This window comes from Hevea brasiliensis, unplaced genomic scaffold, assembly GCF_030052815.1.
Source record: "Hevea brasiliensis isolate MT/VB/25A 57/8 unplaced genomic scaffold, ASM3005281v1 Scaf258, whole genome shotgun sequence".
NCBI classification, from domain to species: Eukaryota; Viridiplantae; Streptophyta; class Magnoliopsida; order Malpighiales; family Euphorbiaceae; genus Hevea; species Hevea brasiliensis.
In genome coordinates, this window is record NW_026614760.1 from 18,965 (window position 1) to 44,416 (window position 25,452).

The 25,452-nt window shown below is 29.0% G+C and overlaps 1 protein-coding gene and 1 non-coding gene across 4 annotated transcripts; both read left to right on the forward strand.

The window, feature by feature from the left end:
* Nucleotides 1-1,727: 1,727 nt before the first annotated feature.
* Nucleotides 1,728-1,833, forward strand: LOC131176847 (small nucleolar RNA R71). The gene has a single exon (XR_009146701.1). It is a non-coding gene; the product is annotated as a small nucleolar RNA R71 (small nucleolar RNA).
* Nucleotides 1,834-6,853: 5,020 nt separating this feature from the next.
* Nucleotides 6,854-10,953, forward strand: LOC110635691 (zinc finger BED domain-containing protein RICESLEEPER 2-like). 3 transcript variants are annotated; one of them, XM_058141869.1, is made up of 4 exons: nt 6,854-7,311; nt 8,457-10,552; nt 10,626-10,692; nt 10,794-10,953. In XM_058141869.1, exon 2 carries the CDS (start codon nt 8,478-8,480, stop codon nt 10,131-10,133), a length of 1,656 nt encoding a protein of 551 aa, XP_057997852.1. In that variant the 5' UTR covers nt 6,854-7,311; nt 8,457-8,477; the 3' UTR covers nt 10,134-10,552; nt 10,626-10,692; nt 10,794-10,953. The 3 variants fall into 3 exon arrangements, with proteins under 3 accessions (XP_057997852.1, XP_057997851.1, XP_057997853.1); XM_058141868.1 differs by lacking the exon at nt 6,854-7,311 and having other exon boundaries at nt 7,959-10,552; XM_058141870.1 differs by lacking the exon at nt 6,854-7,311 and having other exon boundaries at nt 7,959-10,552; nt 10,801-10,953.
* The last annotated feature ends 14,499 nt before the right edge of the window (nt 10,954-25,452 follow it).

The window sequence follows — 25,452 nt, forward strand, 5'->3', positions numbered from 1 at the left end:
GTGTTGAGTATATGCAGCTGCATGAGGGTTGTCATAGTCTATGCCTCCTCCATGAACCAAACAATTTTCAAGTGGATCTTCCGATATTTTTTCTCAAGTGTTCTTCAACCACTCATCAATAATATCAACTCTCAAGCAAGTATCACTTCAATGATGCTTTTTCATAGTGTTATTGATATTGAAAATTAATCGCTCTTCACCAACTCTAAGAGTAAGCTTTTCTCCTTTCACATCAATCAATGCTCTGCTGTAGCTAGAAAGGGTCTCCCAAGATAATTGGAATATTAGAATCTTCCTCCATGTCCAAGATGACAAAGTCAACAGTATATAGAACTTTCCAACCTTCAGGGCACATTCTCCAAAATCCCTTCAGATACTTGATTGTTCTCACCTAATCAAGAGAAATGTGGGTTGGCTTTAGATCTCCCATGTTGAGCTTTTCATAGATAGAAAGGGGCATAAGGCTAACACGCCCCTAAATCACATAGAGCTTTTGTAGAACAAGACTCTCCAATGTGGCATGGAATTGAAAACTCCTCGATCCTTAAGCTTTGGAGGAAGTTTCCTTTGGAGGATAGCACTACATTCTTCCTCACAAAGCTACAGCTTCATCATCTTCAAGTTTTCTTGTTTGAGAGAATTTCTTTCAAGAATTTTGCATAAGAGGGCATTTGTGAAAGAGCATCAACAAAAGGCACATTTATGTAAAGTTTCTTCAAAACCTCTAAGAACTTCCCAAATTGCCTATCAAGCTTGGCTTTGTGAAATCTTTGTGGAAAGGGAAGTTGTGGCTTGTAGGGCTCAGAGGTATATACTTCTATTCTTTTTCTTCAAATTTCTCCTTACTTTGTTGTTTTTCACTCTCATCGCCTTTTTCATTTTCTCTCTTCTCACTGCTTTCACTCTTCTCATCATTTATAACTTTACCACTTTAAAGTAATAGCTTGACAATGCTCTCTTGGATTTTCTCGTTGACTTGGAAGCTTTCCAAAAGATTTGGCACTTGAGGAAGATGCTTGTTGTGCAACTGGTTTTCCAAAGATTCTGCTGTGTGTTTGCATTTGTTCCAGCCTTGCTTTCACCTCTCTCATCTCCTCATCATGCTTATTTTGGTTGGCAAGAATCTGTTGCAATAAAGCTTCAGTGGTGGAATTTCGTTCTTGCTGTTTTGATGGAGGGTTCATATTTTTTTGCTGAAAATTAGGCAATGGTTGCCTATTTTGCTGATATGGAACTTGACTTTGCTGATTGCCCCATGAAAAGTTGGGATGATTCCTCCAATTTGGATTGTAAGTTTGAGAATAAGGATTCCCCATTTGCTTGTTTCCATAATTACCAACATATGCCGCTTGTTCTCCATAATCTACTCCACACCGGTAGTTTCCTGCATAAGCCACTTGTTGTGAACTTCCAAATGATGATGTTGAACTAACCAACATACTCAAATCTTCCATCTTCTTAGCAAGGACATTTGTAAGTGCATCAAACTTTGCATTAATCATGTTGAATGGATCAAGATCATACATTCCAAAGCCTTGCCTTTCTCGAGTTGAGCTGGTCCTCTTGGACTACTCCATAGATGAGTATTCTTTGCAATTTTCTCTAATAACTCATAAGCTTCATCTTCATGCTTTATAATAAATTCTCCTCCTTTTTGAGCATCAATTATTCCTCTGATTGCATGAGTGACATTTGTGTATAAATTCTGATTTATCATCCATTTTGGAATGGAATGATGTGGGCATAATCTTTCCAGGTCCTTCCATCTCATCCATGATTCATAGAGAGTTTCATCTTCTCTTGGTCCGAAAGATGTCATTTGATTCTCACTCTTGAGTTTTTCCAGTGGAAAATATTGTGCAAGAAATGCATCGCTTAGTTGCTCCCAATTTGTAATGGAGTTGTGAGGTAAAGAATCAAGCCAATCCAATGCTCTATCTTTCAAAGAGAATGGGAATAGCTTCAATCTTGCTGCATCATCGACACTCCAGTTGTTTTTGCATGTCGCAAATCATAGCAAACTTCTTCGTGTGTGTGTGGATTTTCGTAGGATGTCCTCCAAATTGAGAGTTTTGGATCATTTGAAGAACTCCAAAATCCATCTTGTAGCTGTTTGCATCAATCCTTGGTCTTGCTATGCTCTCTCAAGTCATCAAAACGAGGAAAAGCATGATCCATCATACTTCCCTAGGCACGCTTGCATTAACAACTTCTTCCCTTGGGCTTCATTTTCATTGTTTTGACCATTTCCAAGATTACCAACACCAATTCTAATTCTTTCATCACCATATCCGCTTCTAATTCAGTTTCTCTCAAGGCTTCCTTCCTTTTTCTCGGTTTCTTTCTTGTTGGCCTTACAAAATTTCTCAATTTCTGTGGTTGAATAATAAGGATGTATCACTTGTGCTTCTAGCTCTTCTCATAAAAGATTAAGAGTACCTGAAAAAAAACAAACAAACACAAAATGAAAAGATAACAGAGATAAAACTAAAAAACAACTAAAATAATCAAGAATTCAATCTTAAACAAACAACTCAAGAACGGCGCCAAAAACTTGATGCGTCCCAACCGCAAGTGCACTGGTCGCATAAGTAGTATAGAAAATATCGATCCCACGAGGAGTTGTGTTAATGATTGAATTTTTGATATAAAAGTTGACTAAATTGAAGTATTTATGAGATTAAAATGATGAATTAATGGGTAATGGAGTGTGAAATCTAATTGTGCAAAATTAATATTCTATTCAACAATGTATTAATTAAACTAAAATTGCATCAAATAGAAATAAGCAAGTTCAAATATGGCAATATTTAAATTGGCAAATGATTAAATTCGATTAGAAATTAACAATGGTAAAAAGGCGATTCCGAGTTCGGATTTCATATTCGAGCTATTTTGGGATTTTAAATTGGTTATCCAATCTTGTGAAACTAATGGGTTTTAAGGAGATTAATTCTTAAATCCTTTGAATTCCCTTTCGAGTGAGACAAAGAGTGCCTTAATCAAACTAATCCTACTTTCGTGGAGTTAGAATTAATTAAGACCCATTAAGTTCTTTAATTAATCTATGAATCCTCTTAATCCTTAGCCTATTTCTAGGTCTAAGTTAATTAAGTCCAATTTCCTGATTATCTATCACAAGGCCTTCTCCTTTCGGTGCTTCAACCATGGATTAAGAACATTACTCAATGGGATCCTACATTAAGCATGTCATTAAGCATACAAGAAATGAATAAAACTCATTAAGACCACAAAATATGGATTACCCAATCAAAATCCTCAAAATATCTCAAATATTACAACCCTTACTCCAGAATCAAAAGTAAACTACTCACTATCCATAATGCTTACAAGATATGATGAGTTTAAATGGAAATAAAGCTTTAATCTAAGCTAAGAAGTAAGTAATTAAACACTAGAAATGTAGAAAAGTGTAAAGAAAGAAAGAAATCTGCAAATCTTAGTTGAAAATGGTGTGGAAGGTGAAATGACTCCTCAAATTCTGCTTAGCCTCCTCCTTTCTTCCTTTGCTCCCTTTTTCTTTTTTTAAAATGAGAAAATGGGACTATTTATAGCATTTTTCTGACATGGAGCCCTAAAATGGTATGTTCTAGGAGGAATTATTTGAGGGAATCTCCTGCCAGCTCATTAATGAACTCTTCATGGATCGCATAAGTGGATCGCATAAGTTATGCGTCCCTTATGCGCTACTGGTTCGGGTCACTTATGCGAAGCTGCATGACTTGGTGCATAGGTTATGCACAATTTCGTGAATGTGCATAAGGGAGGTGAGAATGTGCATAAGCTATGCACCAAGTGCACATTTCTACTGGTTCTCGAATGCAGTGATCTTCCTCCTTATGCGAATCGCATAGCTTATGCGCAAGTTATGCACGCTTTGGTCAATGCATATTTCAGCTTGAAAACTTGTTTTTGGCATCTTTTTGCTGTAGAAGACACTCCTCAATGGCAAAATTCTCTTTAGTCCTTCAAAAACACCATTTTTCCTACAAAACAAAGTAAAAATTACAAATTAGTGCAAAATTGACAACTATGAAAAACTAACTAATTAACTAATGAAATTAGCTAAAAAATGACTAATAACCAAATAAAATGATTATGAAATTAGACCTAAATGACTATGCAAAATGTGTGCATCACAAACCACCTCAATCTCCCTTCTCTCAACTTATCCTTAATTGGTATCACTCCTACCTTTTCTCTAATACTCTCATTACAGACTTTATCTAGTCTAGTATGGCCACTCATCCACCTTAACATTCTCATATCTGCAACTCTTATCTTAGACACATACGACTCCTTCAATGCTCAACACTCACTACCATATAACATAGCCGGTCGTATGGTTGAACGGTAAAATTTTTCTTTCAACTTATTGGGAATCTTGCGATCACATAAAACTCCCATGGCACGTCTCCACTTCAACTATCCGGCTTTAATCCTATGACTAACATCCTCCTCACATCCCCCATCTACTTGAAGGACTGAGCCAAGATATTTAAAGTGATTACTTTGGGATAGTAACACTCTATCCAAACTAACTCATTCCCTATCGCTAGTTTGGCCTTCACTGAACTTGCAATGCATGTATTCTGTCTTCGTTCTACTTAACTTAAAGCCCTTTGACTCTAGAGTACTTCTCCAAGCTCTAGCTTTCTATTGACTCCTTCTCGCGTTTCATCTATCAGAACAATATCATCCGCAAACATCATGCACCAAGGAATACTCTCTTGTATATGTTTTGTCAATTCATCTAAAACTAATGTAAAAATGTAAGGACTTATAGCCGATCCTTGGTGTAATCCAATTGAGATCGGAAAATCTCTTGTGTCCCCTCCTACTGTGCACACAATAGTACTTGCTCCCTCATACATATCTTTCAACACTTGTATGTACCTAATAGATACACTCTTTTATTATAAAAATATATAATAAACATATTTTTTATTTATATAAACAATATTATAAAAATATATATTTTTTATATTTAATTAATTATTTACATAAATAAACTCATATAATAAATATTTAACATATAAATCTAAACTTGATCCACATATTATTAAATTTGAATTCATTTTAAATTTATTATATATTATTTAAATAAATCATAATAAAATTTTATATAATTAAATATTTAAAAATATCTAATTTATTATATTTTTAATTTAAAATAAATTTTAATATTAAAAACATTAATTAAATTCAAACTTAGATGATTATCAATATATTCCCTATCATTATCATTCCCATCAATATCACTTGGCACAAAAATTATTGTAGATTGCATATGAGTCCATCAATTTAACAGTGCACAGAAGTGTGCACTGTGCACCACCTCGTGTTACACGATCTGCGAATGAAATTTTTTTTTTTTAGTATTTTTTAATTGAAATTATATCACCCACCCAAACTTTAATTAATTAGTTGAAAATGGGAAGAACAAAATGCATCTACACTTTTCTTTCACCATTTTCTTTTTTTTTCATCGATTTATTATTATTATTATTATTATTATTATTATTATTATTGTTAAAAAGAATTACAAGTATTGAATTTCTAATATTTTTTCTAATAAAAAATGTTTTTTTAGAACTCAAACCATATATAATCTTCCAAATTAGCCATTTTACTCAAAATAATAATTTGATATAAGAAAAGTAAAGAGAGAAAAGAAATAAACATGTGAATGAAAGAAGAGGAAAAAAAAGTAGATGATTTTGATACCCTTAGTGCGCACTTTGTAGTTCAAGTTCACATTTTGAAAAAGAAATTAAATTTCATAGATACTATAAAAGAAATTTCCATTGAAATCGTTGCTATTATCAATTGAAATATAATTAGTTACTAAAATAATTATAAATATTTAGGCTTAATCCTTCAAGTAGATGAGGGATGTGAGGAGGATGTTAGTCATAGGATTAAAGCCGGATGGTTGAAGCGGAGACGTGCTACGGGAGTTTTATGTGATCGTAAGATTCCCAATAAATTGAAAGGAAAATTTTACCATACAGCCATACGACCAACTATGTTATATGGTAGTGAGTGTTGGGCACTGAAAGAGTCGTATGCATCTAAGATAAGAGTTGCAGAGATGAGAATGTTAAGGTGGATGAGTGGCCATACTAGACTAAATAAAGTCCGTAATGAGAGTATTAGAGAAAATGTAGGAGTGGTGACAATTGAAGATAAGTTGAGAGAAGGGAGATTGAAGTGGTTTGGTCAGGTGAAGCGTAAACATACGGAGACTCCAGTTAGACAAGTAGAGCAGATTAGGTTAGAGGATAGAAAGAAAAAAAGGGTAGACCTAAATTAACTTGGAGAAAAGTAGTACAACATGACCTAAAAGCATTATATATTTATGAAGATTTAACCCAAAATTGTTTAGAGTGGAGAAAGCAAATCCATGTAGCCGACCCCAAATTTTTGAGATAAATGTTTAGTTAAGTTGAGTTTAGAATTGTTAAATTATAAAGCTTTTTTTAATTAACTCTATAATTTATTGACTAGTTAGCAATTCATTACAAATTTAGTAAATTGTTAAAATTAAAATTAATTTTTAATAACAATTAGTTACAAATTATTTATTAAAATAAAAAGTTTTTTTTTAAATATTTAATTTAACAATCAATTTATGAATAATGACTAAATTTAGAATTATTATTATTATTTTTTTCTTTATTATTTATTTTTTCATTATTTTTTTTATTTTTTATTTATTTTTATATTATTTTTATATATTTGTATATATTTGTATTAATTATTTTTTCTTTCTTAATTATTTTTTTATTTAATTTATTTTTTATTAGATTCAATTAGGGCTGAGCACTATTCGGTTCAAACCGAATTAACCGAACCGAACCGTCCTATTTCGATATTTCGGTTCGGTTTTAGGAGTGGTTCAATTCGGTTCGGTTTTATTTTTTAAAAAATTTCGGTTATTTCGGTTCGGTTCGGTTTTACTGACCAAAAAGTTCGGTTGAACCGAACCGAACCGAAATTTATTAAAACACATCGTTTTGGCCTTGAGATTTAGGGTTAGGTAAATATCTCGTTAACTTCTTCAGTCCCTTCCTCCAAACTTGCTCGCCGCGCGATTCTGGAGAACATAGCAGCCAGTCATTCGATTCTCACTCGCCGCGCGACTCGTCTGTCGTCTCGTCAGTCTTCACACTTCTCACTCTGCTCATTCCTCTCCTCTCTTCTCTCTCGACTCATTCTTCTTGCAACTTGAGGCCGTCGTCACTGTCTTGGAGTGCTTGGTCTCTCGCTCTCATTCTCCAGTCCACGGTAGGTTCAACTCTCCTTAGTTCTTTTCTTACTTTCAATCTCAAATACAATTGAGTAGTTTGAATGTTTGATACATGATATTATAAATTTATATCTACTGTTTATACTAAAATTTCTCTATGATTATATATCTTCCTTCCATCCCTCTGTGTGTGAAATACATGGAAAATTCTTGCTTTATTTGGAATATCACTTGTGAAATTTAAGGGCAGAATGATGAATGTGAAAATATTCATATTATACGTATAGCATTAGCACTAAGGGAGCAAACGCTTCAGATAATTTCCAAGCATTCAGTTAAACATAACAATATTGTGTCGTTTATTATCATTGGAAAAGAAATAAACATTGAGGCACATTTTCATGAATTTGTACCTTAGGTTTTGCCCCACCAGAGACAATAGAAATACTTCTCTAGAAATTCAGAGGAGACAACATTCTGTGTCACAGCATTTGCAAATATCCCATAATAAAAATAAGATGCTTAATCGTTGCAAACAAGACTCAGTCTTTAATAGTGAAATCCGTAAAACAAGATTGTTTTCTCGGATCGCATTGCTAAAGACTGAGTGTCGCTTTTGCCACGCTTGCATTCATCTTTGGTCAAACTACTACAATGCAACAAAGGAAGTTTGCACTTTACAGGACTAAATTCATGTGTGCAAACAGATTTCCAGCATGTTGCATGACGCTCAATTGACAACAAATACCACGATGCCCCTAAGACCTACAAGATCAGAAGGCAATGCATAACTGCTTTAAAATGACTGATAGTACAAACAATATTTAGATAGAGCAGCATGTAAACCAAAAGCACGTTCATATAGAAGTGGTTAAACAGAAATAAGTCATATAAAATTCCAATATTGAATTATGATCCTACTTCAGCATTTTTGCATGAAGTGGCTGCTGCTCTTAAGAATTGAACCTATACCCTTGTGGTTGCAAAACTCATGCCACTTCTATGTTTAATCTAAGGAGTAGGAATGCTGAAATTCAATTAATTATTTGTCTTTGATTAGATTAATGAGCTAATATATATATAAGTAGATGTATTATGTTTAAGTTTCAATCCTTCATAAAACATATTAAATGACATGTAATTGTATATTATATGTAATTATATATTTTGATTTCATATGCAGGTTAATTTTTAAATTTCAAAGATGGCACAACAAGAAACAACAAATGATCTTCTTGTGGAACCTTCTCATCCACCTCCAGTTGCTTCAAGTCAAACCGAAGTTGATGAAGCAACTTCTAAAATGAAGAGGAAGGGCATGAAGCCAAGATCAGCTGTTTGGGATCACTTTTCAAAGTTTGTTGATGGTAGTGGCACACAAAAAGGCAAGTGCAATTACTGCTATAAAGAATTTTTCTGTGACCCCAAAAAAAATGGAACTACTGCACTTAGAAATCACATGTTTGCATGCATAAAGAACCCACATGTTATGACTACTAGGCAATCACAATTGTATTTACAACCATCTTCTAGTATACAAGAGGGAGGGGGAAGTCATTGTGGTACACTAAATACTTGGAATTTTAATCAAGAGAGGTCAAGGCGGAACCTAGCTAAAATGATAATTGTTGATGAGCTCCCATTTATGTTTGTGGAAGGGGAAGGGTTTAAGGAATTTATGGAAGTTACGCAACCTAAGTTTCGAATTCCATCCCGTTGGACAGTTTCAAGGGATTGTTATGACTTGTACATGGAAGAGAGAAAAAAATTGAAGAATTACTTTCAAAATTCTAATCAAAGGGTTTGCATTACCACAGATACATGGACTTCATTGCAAAGAATCAATTATATGTGTATCACTGTACATTATGTTGATGATAATTGGACATTGCATAAAAAAATTCTTAATTTTTGTCCAATTACTAGTCACAAGGGTGATGATATTGGCATGGCAGTTGAGAGTTGTTTGCTAAATTGGGGAATTAAGAGAGTGTTTACAGTAACTGTTGATAATGCAAGTTCAAATGATGTTGCTATTGCCTATTTGAAAAAGAAAATAGTTGGTTGGGGGTTTAGCATTTTAAATTGCAAGTACCTTCACATGAGATGCATTGCACACATAATTAACTTGGTTGTTGTTGATGGATTGAAGGAAACTAATGTTTCAGTGAAAAGGGTTAGGGAAGCAGTGAGATATATTAGGCAATCTCCTGCTAGGTTGCAAAAGTTTAAATCATGTTGTGAGATGGAGGGGATTGAAAGTAAAAGTTCTTTATGCTTAGACGTGTGCACTAGGTGGAATTCTACTTATTTGATGTTAAATGTTGCACAAAAGTTTGAAAATGCATTTGATAGATATGCTACTATAGATCCATGCTTTAAATTTGATCTTCAGTCAAGTGATGGTTTGCCAGATAGTTTGGATTGGGAAAATGTTAGGAGACTTGTAGATTTTTTGGGCCACTTTTATGATCTTACCTTGAGAATATCAGGATCTCGATATGTCACTTCTAATATATTTTTTAATGAGATCAGTTCAGTTGATTGTTTATTGCAAGAGTGGCAAGGGAGTAATGACGTAGAATTGGCATGTATGGGTGAAAGGATGAAGGTAAAATTTGATAAATATTGGGGGGATCCTGATAAGATGAATAAAATAGTTTATATTGCAGTGGTGGTTGATCCTCGATATAAGTTGGAATTTATGGAATTTGCTCTTTCAACTGTGTATGGGAAAGAAAAGGGTATGGAATTGGCAAAGAAAATTAAATTGACTGTATATGAGTTGTTTGATGAATACAAGAAAACATATCAAGCTGAACATGATCGTGGTAGCAAATGTAGCTGGGAATACAAGTGAAAACAATGAAAGTGAAGGAGCAAAAAAGAAATCACGGTTGAATTTGGGGGATCAATTCTTGAAACATAAAATAGAGACTGGAGAAGCTAATAGCAAGTCTGACTTAGATTGCTATTTGAATGAGGGCATTAAAGTGGTGGATGAAAAAGAAGAATTTGATATATTAAAGTGGTGGCAACTTAATTCTGGTAGGTTTCCCATCCTTTCAATCATGGTAAGAGATATATTAGCAATGCCTATATCTACAGTTGCTTCGGAATCAGCCTTTAGTACTGGAGGTAGAGTACTTGATCCTTTTAGAAGTTCTTTAACTCCTAAAATTGTTGAAGCATTAATATGTGCACAAGATTGGTTGCGGAAGTCCCATTGCTGCAAATCCATTGAAGAGCAAATTGCTGACCTTGAAAGGCTTGAAGAGGGTATGTGTTTCGATTAATTTACTTTTATTTGTTTCTAATTTATTTGCTAAATTATTTTTTATTTATTTTTCAGCATTTTCACTTTGTGAAATAAATAGCATCAATGATAACACTGTGAACCGGGATACTTGATATTACAGGTAAATATGGCTATAATTGTTTATTTTGTTTATTTTTTTAAATTTTTTTTACCAATTCTAATCCTTTTCATGTTTGCATATCCATCAATTGGTATTTGAAGCATTCAGGCTTGCTAGTTGGAGACAAAGTGATGGAACTATTGTAATATTTTAATTTGTAATTGTATGATTTTTTATGTTGGACACTTGCTTATTTGCTTTCATGTTTGATGTATTTTATGGAGTTTGTTTAATGTGGACTGTATAAGAACTTTTATTTTATTGGTTTGGATGGCTTTCATTTTATGTATTTAGATTGTCAAGGACTTATCCATTTGCTTTATGATGAATTTTTTTTTTAATTATTTTATTTTTATAGAGATTTTGAGTACTATATGTTTAATTTTATTGATTAATGTGAAATTAGGTCTAAGTAGGGTAAAAATCAAATCAAAAAAGCAAAAATCAAGTTCAAGTAAGGGGTAAAAATCAAATCAAAAAAGCAAAAATCAAGTTAAAGTAAGGTGAAATCGGGTCCAAAACATAAGCCCATTTAGAGCCCAAACCGATTGAACCGAACCGAACCGAACTGAAATTTTTCGATTCGGTTCAATTCGGTTTATTATATATTTTGATTCGGTTCGATTCATAATATTATGTAATTTGATTTATTCGATTCGATTCGATTCGGTTCGAACCGAATGCTCAGCTCTAGATTCAATTTTAGGTATTCTTAATTTCGTAGATACGTTGGCCGAGGTATCTCATCGAGTTTTTTTTTTTTTTTTTTTAATCAGCAGTATCTCATTGAGTTCAATAATTTGAACTGACAATTTCGACTCAGAATCGTACACGTGGACAACCTTACACTTCACCTTGTCACCATCGTCCTTAAAACTTTTTTTTTAAGCAAAACACTAATCCAAATTACAACCTTGTTTTTAAAATAATAAAAAACATAGCATCATGATATGATATGAGCTTTTTTTTTAATCTCTACTTCCAGCTGATGAAAAAGACAGTTTAACATATTATTTTCTTAGAAAAAACAACTTTCATCCGTTGCTTTATTATTTATTTATTTATTTTTTAATAACAATGAATAAAATAAAATTTATTGTAAACTCAATTAATATTATTTAAATAATATTTAAATTTATTTAATTTTATATATTTTAATTAATATTTTATATAAAAAATATTTTTAATTAATAATTTATATTTTAAAAAATTAATAATTTTATAAAATATTTAAATTCTATTTATTTAAAATATATAAATATTATTATAAAAAATATATATTTTATATTTAATTAATTATTTATATAAATAAATTTAAATAATTTATATATAATATATAAAATTTAAATTCACTATAAATATTATTTATTAAATTTAAATTTATCTTAAATTTAATTATATACTATCCCACCTGCCCTTGCTAACCATGGGGTTCCGCAGATGGGCTTCATGCTAATTTACCCTTGTGATTCGTTTTTCCTTTCCTTTTTTTTTTTTTTTAATTCAATTCAGCCTTAGTGGTGTTTTTTCTTTATTTGTTTTGATTTTTCCTGTTTAATTATATAGATAATCTTTCATGTAATATCAAATAATAATTTTTTGAAATTAAAAAATATAAAGTAAAATAGAAAATATAATTAATATCAAACACGCTCTAAACTAATGTTATTAATTTGATATTGAACATCAATTTTATTGTGATTCATAAAATCTTCCAAATTAGCCATTTTACTCAAAAAAATAACAATTTGTTATAAAAATGTTATACATCGCAGAATAATATTAAAATAAAAATTTTATTATTTATTTATTTTATTAAAAAATATTTTTTCTACTCAAATTATTAAAAAAAGTTTTAAAAATCAATTAGAATTTTAGATCATAAATTTAACAAGAAAAAAATAAAGAGATTTAAAGAAATAAACATGTGAGAGAGCAAAAAATAATAATAAAGCAATCTTCGCTCTCAATATGAATTTTGACCAACAACAAGATAATTAGATAAACCACTTGCTTAATTAATTAGTTAATTAATTGATTATTAATTTAATTTTCACTAAATTATGATTTTTTTAAAAGTATTAATTTAATTATACTGACATGATAATTTATTAATTATAATTTAAAAGATATTTTAAATTTTTTTTATAAAAATTAAAATATATTATAAAAATTTATATGAGTTAAGGTGTGCCATATAATATATTACAAAAATTCAACATGCTATAAGATTTTTTTTCTTTAATAAAATTTAAGAATAAATTTATATATTCCAACTTAAATAATTCAAATAGGACTAGGCCTATATTATTGTATTTGTCCAAAACATTGATCCAACTTAAACAATTCAAATAGAACTAGACCTATATTATTGTATTTGTCCAAAACATTGACGTTATTCCAACTTAAACAATTCAAATAGGACTAGACCTATATTATTGTATTTATTCAAAACATTAACGTTATTCCAACTTAAACAATTCAAATTTATTTATGGAGAGCAAAAGTTGAAAAAATCAGCTGCCGACACGAGGACATTGCATCTTTGTTCTTTTGTTCCCTCTCTCTCTCTCTCTCTTTTTTTTTTATATATATATAATATAATCGCATCTTTGTTTTTACAAGGGGACCAGCGGCGTTACTAGTCCCAAATTGAATCTCAGGCTTTGTAATATAATTTTTTTTTATTTAATTTTAACCAAAATATAAGTTCTATATTTTATACTGAAATAATTTTAATACTATTAAATCAAAATTTAATCTATTTTATAATACAACCTTTTTAAAACTCTATATTAATTCCTTTAGCCTCATAATCGCAAGTCATCCCATCAAATTTCATCTCTTTGTGACAGTCACCTCAACATTTCATTTCAAATAGGAGTATTAAATTTTCGTTGAGAGTGACTTTATTACAATTATTTAACAAATTCTGTCATATTTAAATTAGAAAATAAATAAAAATATGACTATATATAATAAGTATATCCAATTACGGAATTATATAAGGGAAGCATTAAGCCCTTAAAATTTTGAAAATTGTTCGGGTTATATTAGTATTGGAAATACTTGTCTCACATGAGAAATCTATTAAATGAAAAGGTAATATATAAGCCTAGTAGTCAAGACATCGCTCGCTCTGAGCAATGCCTCGGGTTCGAGCATCCCCCCCAAAACAAAATGTACATCTGACAAAAAAAAATATAAGTAAATAGGTTATAATATTAAAGTAGTTAGTCATTTTAATATGTAAAGTAATTTAAACACTTATATAAGTTTATATTAAATTAAATTAGATATAATTGGCTCAATATTTTTCCTAAATTTAACATGGCATCAAAGTTCAAACTATAGGTTGCGAGTTTCAGCCGCGCATAAGGTTTTATAATTAGGCCTATATTTCCTTAAATTTAATATGGTATCAGAGTTCAGACTGTGGGTTGTGAGTTTTAGCCGCCCATAAGGTTTTGTAATTTGGCTTATATTGGGTTAGTACAAATTAATCATAAAGTGACATCTATGTGGTTGCACTTGAAAGGGAGTACTAGGAATACTTGTCCCACATGGAAAATCTATGAAATGAAAGGATAATATTGTTTCCTTTAGAAAACAATCTCAGTTGTCTTACAGCTTACGGTTTGTGGGCGTGCCATAGAGATGATCGTGAGAACCGACTCTACTGTACACTAGCTTCATTAATGTCACATGTAATTAAATGAAAAATGACTAATTTGATTGTTTGAACCTTAAATATAAGGCTTTGAGAAAATAAATGCAAGGCTTTAGAAATCAAATACAATAATTGAAAATTTAAAGATAGATAAAGTAAAGATAAAAGATTGTTAGAGTTTAAAATACAATAAAATACAATAATTTGCATTGTCAAATTGAGTTGTTGGAAATTTTTATGATGTTGCTCATCTGATATTTATAACTTTATATGCAGGTACCAGGAAAAATTTGGAAGACTTACCTTTACGTTCTACGGTTGTTGGCAGTTACCTGGTCACTACCTTATAGCTCCTTGGAACTACAAATAACTTTTGCTAATTTTTACTTTAGCTAACCACCTGATCACTCCTTAGTTATTTATTTAATAACTCTCTTAGGCCATTTATTAATCAAATTAATCAAATTAATTTTATAAAAAATTAATTTAATTAATTCTTTAGGCCTAAAAATAATTAATAATTAATTATTTTATTGCAAACAAATATATAAGTGGTTATATTTCAATATTAAAATGGTTAATCATTTTGATATATAAAATAATAACTTATATGAGCCCACATTGAATATAATTGGCCTAATACTTTCTCCAAATTTAATAATTAGTAATTTCACACAAATCTTTAAAGTTTCTTTACTATACTATACCAGCAAAGAACAAAATTCTTTTGGCAAAAATCCAGTCAATGTCCAGGTTATATTAGTAATTTCACACAAATCTTTAAAATTTTTTTACTATAACAGCAGTGAGTAGAATTCTTTTGGCAAAATTCTAGTCGGCATTTACCTCTCCCTTTTTCCTTTGTTCCATTTTCTTCCTTCTCCAACGTATTTCAACCAAAGATAAGAGTATGAGGTTTTCAGTTTGTGTATCCGAGTTGCATCTGGGGGATTTTCGTAGAAACAAAGCTAGGTAATCCAAAAATCTATATCCATTCTACTAAACTATTGTTACTACCATAAACCATTCAAGCTTCTCTTTTGCTCCCTCAAGAGTTATTTTCTCTCATTTTTATTGTATTTTTTTTTCCCTCTTTTGAGCTATTCTCATAAACTTAATTGCTAAACAAATTCTTTACACAGAAGACTGTTTTTATGGTTTTATTTTGTGGGTTTACCCTCTTATATAATGTTTGGCGCGTTTTGTATAATTTAGCATTAAACTATTTATTGGACTAGTAGTTCTATTTATCTATCTATAATACAATATATGTAAATATACGAATGAGAGGTGAACTTTTGAACTTACATAAAATACCGTTATAAATTTATATTATTTACAAAAATTAATTAATAAAAATTAAAATTTTATTATAAATTTATTTCTAATTTTATTATTACTTGAAAGTTGAATAATGTTATAATTAGAATTTTAATAAGACTTGGTTTGGATAGGTTAATTTAGAAAATTACTTGACTAATTATTGACAAAAGGCCATGCACATGTTACGCAAGCTTCAATTATTTTATATATTAATAATTAATAGTGTAATTAGAATTTGCATGAATTTTTTTCTAAATTTTAAAATTGTATTAAAAGATTATAAATAGTGAAACTACAAAAGTTTAAAAATATTAGTAAAATATCCGAAAAAAAATTAATAGGAGAGGAAAACGTAAAGGCTACTTTTTTTTTTGTTAATTCATGAAATTTATATTTTATAAAGTTAAATAAAATTAATACCTAAAGAGCATCCAAATAAAAGAAGAAATTAAATTTTCATTATTTTTTATAAGAATTTTAAATTATAATTATAATTTTTAATTTAATTCTAATTTCATTATTGATGAGAAATTATTTCAATGAAAATATAGAGACATGGAGAGGAGGATAGAATAGGAAGAAAGAGAAAGAGTAGTGTGAGAGATGAAAGATGGAAAAAGAATATAGAGACGTGATATTTAAATTATTTTTATTTTTAATAGTGACGTTAGTTCAACATACTAATAAAACGTTTAACAAAAATAAGTTAAAAAGACTTATATCAGGAAGTGAAAGTGCCATGATCAAGAGAAAGAAGCAAATTTTAAAGAAAATCTTCTTTGGCATGGAGTGCCTGCATTATTAGTGAGTCCCACAAAGCACATTAGTGCTTTTTTCTTTTCTCGTGTCCAACTTTGCTCTATATCCACTCGGATACGGGTATCGAGGCTCAAAAACTCCAGCATTATATTGAATATAGGGTGCAGGAAAAAAAAATCTATTAATTATTGACTTTACATTTATATTTTGTAAAAATTATTATCGATTTAATTTCACTTATCATCCATCAATTTTAAAAGTTAGTTTCATTATATCTTCCCTCAATTTTAATCCCTCAATGTCCTCTAACTAGATTCTTATTAGATTTATGATCTAAAATCCTACTTGACTTGAAAGATTTTTTTTCTAATTTGAATGAGAGAAATATTTATCAATAAGAAGGAGTAATATTTTCTATATAGAGTAGAACTCCTAGTTTAGTGTTATTCCTAAATTGAGTGAGACTCTTAACCAGATTAGAATTGAAGGAATTAACACTATAAATAGAAGTATGGTGAAAGTATTATTTGGTTTTGCTCATAGAGAGTGGCTTTACCTATGGAGAGTGGCTTCACCCATTGAAACAGTGATTTTCAGCTCTTGGGGTGAATGACTTTATTTTCTTTGATATAATTGGGTAGTTAGTTTGGAGCTTGTAATAGTTGATTTATTATTTGATTATAGTAGATGATGGCATATCTGTGGATGTAGCTCGATGTGAAAAGGGTGAACCATGTAAATATTAATATTATTTTATGTTCACTTTGTTTCTTGTTAGTTTACACACTTTCACAATGCACAATAATTGATATCAGAGCATGGGGATGATCTTAATGAGTTTGGTTAAAGGTGGAGCTACTGTGACATGTAGAAGTCGCACGTGCAATATGGAATGCAAGTTCAAGGTAGTAGAAAGTTGAAAATTAAGATGGAATTCTTGATGCAAAATCAAGAAAATTGATAATGTGAAGATTTTTTGAAGAAAAAAGCAAGTTATATCCAAGATGAAGATTGAAGAAAGGAAGATTTGAAGGGTTCAAGCTCAAGTACAAATATTTGATGATTTGATGACACCCAAGAATTTGAGGTATGCAATGATTGATGAATTTTGTGTCAAAGTGAAGATTATTAGATTTATGACCCAAAATTTTAGTTGATTTGGAAGATCTTTTTCCTAATTTGAATGGAAGAAATATTTCTCAATATAATAGAGTAGAACTTCTATTTTAGTGTTATTCTTAAATTTAGTAGGACTCCTAATCAAATTACAATTGAGGGGATTGACACTATAAATAGAAGTATGGTGATAATGTTATCTAACTTTGACTATAGAGTGACTTTCAGCCCATAGATGATAAGGGGCTCTTGCCCATTACAGTTCTATGGATGGAAAGAGACTTGGGCTTGAAGTGAAGAGAAGATATAAAATTCAAAACGAAGAAATTATTGTCCATTAGTGAGCGGGCACTTGCCCATTTAGTTGAAGACACCTTTTGTAGTTTAGTCGTTAAAGTAGTAAATATATTAGGTTATGTTTGGAGGAGACTAAGAAGACTAACTAATATATTTACTATTAGCAATTATGATGTCAAGGTTCTCTTTGGTGTAATTGGGTAGTTAATTTGAAAGTTATAATGGTTGATTTATTATTTGATTATAGTGGATGATGGTATGCCCATAGATATAACCCTATGTGAAAAAAATAAACTATGTAAATATTAGTGTTTTTCATATTTATTTTATTTATTTTAATTTACATGCTTTTATGGTACATAAATATTCCTAGTTTCTAATTTGAACATACCTTTGACACAATAAAAAATATTTTTTCTTTATCAACTAGAGAGAATACTCTCTCTTTTCTTCAGTAAATAAAATCACTTAGTTTTTAAATTTTTTTTTTTCTCTTATCACGTACATTTCCTAGATAACAGAGAAACTGTTCTCTTTAAGTAACAAAAGAGAAATATTTGTTTATTGTATCTAACGTTCAGATCAGCTTTTAGTCAGAATATTCAATGAAGTCTTGTAAGAGGGATTTAGAGTGATATTAAATTAAAGTTTGAACATTCTTTTAATGAAAATTGAAATTAAAAAATAATAATAAAATAACCTCAAAATTGAGTAACGATAAGCCATTTATTGTTATACAACTGAGCAACGATAAGCCATTTATTGTTATATAAACAGACCTCGTTAATATGTTTATTGTTATATAAACAGACCTCGTTAATATGAACAAAGTATATGAGAAATAGAATTTAGTTTTAGTTTTATGTTCTAAGAAACGTGATTTTTATCTGATATCAAACTTGGATTCTAAACTTGTGGAGCTAAGTTAGCAATAAAACACTCGCTAATTTTTACAAATTGGTTTTTTATTATGTGGTGTTTTCTAACTTCTTTGTTTTACTTTTTAACCTCTAGCCTAGCATCAGGAGAGATTAATAATATTTTTAATGAACATGTGACCACTATACACAGTATACGTCAGGTCAATTTAGTGGATATGGGTCAGAATAATACTTTGCACCATATCATTCTGGTGCCTTAGGCTATATTCCATCTGCTGCGGGTCTATTTGGATATCATGAACAAAGTGTTGTGCATTATATTGCAGGGGGGGAATCATTGGGACAACATCAAGGGCAAGCTAGCCAACCCAAAGATGCACAAGGTCATCCAGCAGAACATCAAGAAGGGGGAGAACATCGAGTTCTTCGACCGAGACAACATATACGAAGACCTGATTGTGGCACATGACTTATTTAAATATTTGTTATCATTTATATATTAATTTGAAAACTTCTCTCAAGTTATTTCTCGCTTTAAGTTAATTGCTACAATATGTTATTGATAATTTTTATATTTTTTGCAAAATTAAATTTCCTGCAAATTTTTAATAACTTAATTTGGCACTAACTGAAAATCAATTACTGTATTTAAATTTTATATTGTTATACATGCTAACATATAATAAATAATAATTTCATTTCTTTTAAAATTTAAATTTATTAATTGCTATCAACAAAATAAATTATTCCTAATTATAATAAGAATAAAAATTAATATTAAAGCAATGAATTTTACTTAATTTCTTATAAATTTCAATTTTAATTTTTTTAACTTGTATTAATTATTACAAATTTTTATATGAGTATGGCCTCAGGATGCTAAATACTTTGCATTCAATTGTACAACATTTAATTTATTTAAATCTATAAAATTAATTATTCTTTTAATAATTACAATTTAAATTTTTATTCAAAAAATTTAGTTCAAATAATATTTTTATTTTATAAAACTCACATATTTTCTAAAAAAATTATAGTATATATTTTTTTATTTTTTTCACATAAAATTTCTAGTAATTTGAAATTGCACAATACCCTTTTACATTTAACATTTAATTTCCTTAAATATATAAAAATAATTATTTACACTTTAATAAAAATTATACTACATATTTTTTGTTAATTTAATACAATTACAATTTTACACTTTAATATTTTAAATTTATAAAACTATTATATTTAAAAAAAAAGTTTTTTTTTTTTGCAGAAATGCTTTGTGGAAATCGCTACTCATAGTAGCGTTTTGGTAGAAAATTGATGTCAAAATGCTATTGTCAGTGGCGTTTTGGTAGAAATGCTGGTGTCAATAGCGTTTTGAATCAAAACGCTATTATTAGTGGCATTTTTATACTAAAATGTTATTATTAGTAGCGTTTTTATACTAAAACACTATTTTGTTTTGGAACGCTATTTTTAATAGCGTTTTGGACATTAAAACGCTACTGATAATAGCGTTTTCACGCTCTGACTTTTTCTCACCCCACTCTGATAAATTTTACACATCGCACCCGTTTTTAATAATTTTAGTTTCCAAATTACCCTTGTACGGTCAATTTCTCGGCTAGCTAATAGTGCTGCATGAGGCTTTGTGGTTTGCATGGATACCAGAGTTAAAGAAAGAGTTTTGTGCTTTAGCTATAGCTCGGAATGAAGATATAGGGTTTGCTTGCTTCATATTTATAAGCATAAATATCATATTATTTACTTTTTTTTAACAAAATATCATATTCATTAATTTAATAATCAAAACAATCATATTAATTTTTTTAAAAAAAAAAATCTCTTAACCCAATTATAAAGGTAAAGTGCTCTTAGTAGAAATTTTTTTTTATTCACGAGGATTAAATATCTGATCGACCATACTTAAGAGATATTAAATTTTTTACTACTCGTACTGATAATAGAATTCTAATTTTTAATTAGTGTGAGTATAAATTAATTTATACACTAAATATATACAAAAAGTTTCCTTGATAAATTTCTGATTGGACATGAAAATTTAAACCTTTATTCCTTTTCAATTCTTATAATTAATTTTTTTTAATGACTTTTCTAGATGCTGTTAACGTTTTGCAGCCGTTATTTTTTTTTTTTTTGTCGATTGACTGAATTAAATGGTGAATATGAAATAAAGTGAAGTGAATTATAAGTCAAATAGGACTAGTCCTATATTATTATATTTGTCCAAAACATTGACGTTATTTCAACTTAAATAATTCAAATAGGACTAGACCTATATTATTATATTTGTCCAAAACATTGATGTTATTCCAACTTAAATAAGTCAAATAGGTCCAAAACATTGACGTTATTCCCACTTAAATAATTCAAATAGGACTAGACCTATACTATTATATTTGTCCAAAACATTGACGTTATTCCATTCAAATAGGACTAGACCTATATTATTATATTTGTCCAAAACATTGACGTTATTCCAACTTAAATAAGTCAAATAGGACTAGACCTATATTATTATATTTGTCCAAAACATTGACGTTATTCCAACTTAAATAATTCAAATAGGACTAGACCTATATTATTATATTTGTCCAAAACATTGACGTTATTCCAACTTAAATAAGTCAAATAGGACTAGACCTATATTATTATATTTGTCCAAAACATTGACGTTATTCCAACTTAAATAATTCAAATAGGACTAGACCTATATTATTATATTTGTCCAAAATATTGACGTTATTCCAACTTAAATAAGTCAAATAGGACTAGACCTATATTATTATATTTGTCCAAAATATTGACGTTATTCCAACTTAAATAAGTCAAATAGGACTAGACCTATATTATTATATTTGTCCAAAATATTGACGTTATTCCAACTTAAATAAGTCAAATAGGACTAGATCTATATTATTATATTTGTCCAAAAACATTGACGTTATTCCAACTTAAATAAGTCTAGTCCTATATTATTATATTTGTCCAAAACATTGACTTTATTCCAACTTAAATAATTCAAATAGGACAAGACCTATATTATTATATTTGTCCAAAATATTGACGTTATTCCAACTTAAATAATTCCAACTTAAATAAGTCAAATAGGACTAGAACTATATTATTATATTTGTCCAAAACATTGACGTTATTCCAACTTAAATAAGTCAAATAGGACTAGACCTATATTATTATATTTGTCCAAAACATTGACGTTATTCCAACTTAAATAATTCAAATATGACTAGACCTATATTATTATATTTGTCCAAACATTGACGTTATTCCAACTTAAATAAGTCAAATAGGACTAGACCTATATTATTATATTTGTCCAAAACATTGACGTTATTCCAACTTAAATAAGTCAAATAGGTCCAAAACATTGACGTTATTCCAACTTAAATAATTCAAATAGGACTAGACCTATATTATTATATTTGTCCAAAACATTGACGTTATTCCATTCAAATAGGACTAATTCAAATAGGACTAGACCTATATTATCATATTTGTCCAAAACATTGATGTTATTCCATTCAAATAGGACTAGACCTATATTATTATATTTGTCCAAAACATTGACATTATTCCAACTTAAATAAGTCAAATAGGTCCAAAACATTGACGTTATTCCAACTTAAATAATTCAAATAGGACTAGACCTATATTATTATATTTGTCCAAAACATTGACGTTATTCCATTCAAATAGGACTAGACCTATATTATTATATTTATCCAAAACATTGACGTTATTCCAACTTAAATAATTCAAATAGGACTAGACCTATATTATTATATTTGTTCAAAACATTGACGTTATTCCATTCAAATAGGACTAGACCTATATTATTATATTTGTCCAAAACATTGACGTTATTCCAACTTAAATAAGTCAAATAGGTCCAAAACATTGACGTTATTCCAACTTAAATAATTCAAATAGGACTAGACCTATATTATTATATTTGTCCAAAACATTGACGTTATTCCATTCAAATAGGACTAGACCTATATTATTATATTTGTCCAAAACATTGACGTTATTCTAACTTAAATAATTCAAATAGGACTAGACCTATATTATTATATTTGTCCAAAACATTGACGCTATTCCAACTTAAATAAGTCAAATAGGACTAGACCTATATTATTATATTTGTCCAAAACATTGACGTTATTCCAACTTAAATAAGTCAAATAATTCAAATAGGACTAGACCTATAGTATTATATTTGTCCAAAACATTGACGTTATTCCAACTTAAATAAGTGAAATAGGACTAGACCTATATTATTATATTTGTCCAAAACATTGACGTTATTCCAACTTAAATAAGTCAAATAGGTCCAAAACATTGACGTTATTCCAATTTAAATAATTGAAATAGGACTAGACTTATATTATTATATTTGTCCAAAACATTAACGTTATTTATGGAGAGCAAAAGTTGAAAAAATCAGCTGCCGACACGAGGACATTGCATCTTTGTTCTTTTGTTCCCTCTCTCTCTCTCTCTCTCTCTTTTTTTATTTTTTATTTTTTTTTATAATATAATCGCATCTTGTTTTTACAATGGGACCAGCGGCATTACTAGTCCCAAATTGAATCTCAGGCTTTGTAATATAATTTTTTTTATTTAATTTTAACCAAAATATAAGTTCTATATTTTATACTGAAATAATTTTAATACTATTAAATCAAAATTTAATCTATTTTATAATACAACCTTTTTAAAACCCTATATTAATTCCTTTAGCCTCATAATCGCAAGTCATCCCATCAAATTTCATCTCTTTGTGACAGTCACCTCAACATTTCATTTCAAATAGGAGTATTAAATTTTCGTTAAGAGTGTCTTTATTACAATTATTTAACAAATTCTGTCATATTTAAATTAGAAAATAAATAAAAATATGACTATATATAATAAGTATATCCAATTACGGAATTATATAAGGGAAGCATTAAGCCTTTAAAATTTTGAAAATTGTTTGGGTTATATTAGTATTGGAAATACTTGTCTCACATGAGAAATCTATTAAATGAAAAGGTAATATATAAGCCTAGTGGTCAAGACATCGCTCGCCAGCAATGCCTCGGGTTTGAGCATCCCTGGTCATTACCTTATAGCTCCCTGCATCTACTAATAACTTCTGCTAATTTTTACTTTAGCTAACCACCTGATCACTCCTTAGTTATTTATTTAATAACTCTCTTAGGCCATTTATTAATCAAATTAATCAAATTAATTTTACAAAAAATTAATTTAATTAATTCTTTAGGCTTAAAAATAATTAATAATTATTTATTTTATTGCAAACAAATATATAAGTGGTTATATTTCAATATTAAAATGGTTAGTCATTTTGATGTATAAAATAATCACTTATATGAACCCACATTGAATATAATTGGCCTAATACTTTCTCCAAATTTAATAACTAGTAATTTCACACAAATCTTTAAAGTTTCTTTACTATACTATACCAGCAAAGAACAAAATTCTTTTGGCAAAAATCTAGTCAATGTCCAGGTTATATTAGTAATTTCACACAAATCTTTAAAATTTTTTTACTATAACAGCAGTGAGTAGAATTCTTTTGGCAAAATTCTAGTCGGCATTTACCTCTCCCTTTTTCCTTTGTTACATTTTCTTCCTCCTCCAACGTATTTCAACCAAAGATAAGAGTATGAGGTTTTCAGTTTGTGTATCCGAGTTGCATCAGGGGGATTTTCGTAGAAACAAAGCTAGGTAATCCAAAAATCTATATCCATTCTACTAAACTATTGTTACTACCATAAACCATTCAAGCTTCTCTTTTGCTCCCTCAAAAGCCATTTTCTCTCATTTTTATTGTATTTTTTTTCCCTCTTTTGAGCTATTCTCATAAACTTAATTGCTAAACAAATTCTTTACACAGAAGACTGTTTTTATGGTTTTATTTTGTGGGTTTACCCTCTTATATATATAATGTTTGGCGCGTTTTGTATAATTTAGCATTAAACTATTTATTGGACTAGTAGTTCTATTTATCTATCTATAATACAATATATGTAAATATACGAATGAGAGGTGAACTTTTGAACTACATAAAATACCGTTATAAATTTATATTATTTACAAAAATTAATTAATAAAAATTAAAATTTTATTATAAATTTATTTCTAATTTTATTATTACTTGAAAGTTGAATAATGTTATAATTAGAATTTTAATAAGACTTGGTTTGGATAGGTTAATTTAGAAAATTACTTGACTAATTATTGACAAAAGGCCATGCACATGTTACGCAAGCTTCAATTATTTTATATATTAATAATTAATAGTGTAATTAGAATTTGCATGAATTTTTTTCTAAATTTTAAAATTGTATTAAAAGATTATAAATAGTGAAACTACAAAAGTTTAAAAATATTAGTAAAATATCCGAAAAAAATTTAATAGGAGAGGAAAACGTAAAGGCTACTTTTTTTTTTTTGGTTAATTCATGAAATTTATATTTTATAAAGTTAAATAAAATTAATACCTAAAGAGCATCCAAATAAAAGAAGAAATTAAATTTTCATTATTTTTTATAAGAATTTTAAATTATAATTATAATTTTTAATTTAATTATAATTTCATTATTGATGAGAAATTATTTCAATGAAAATATAGAGGCATGGAGAGGAGGATAGAATAGGAAG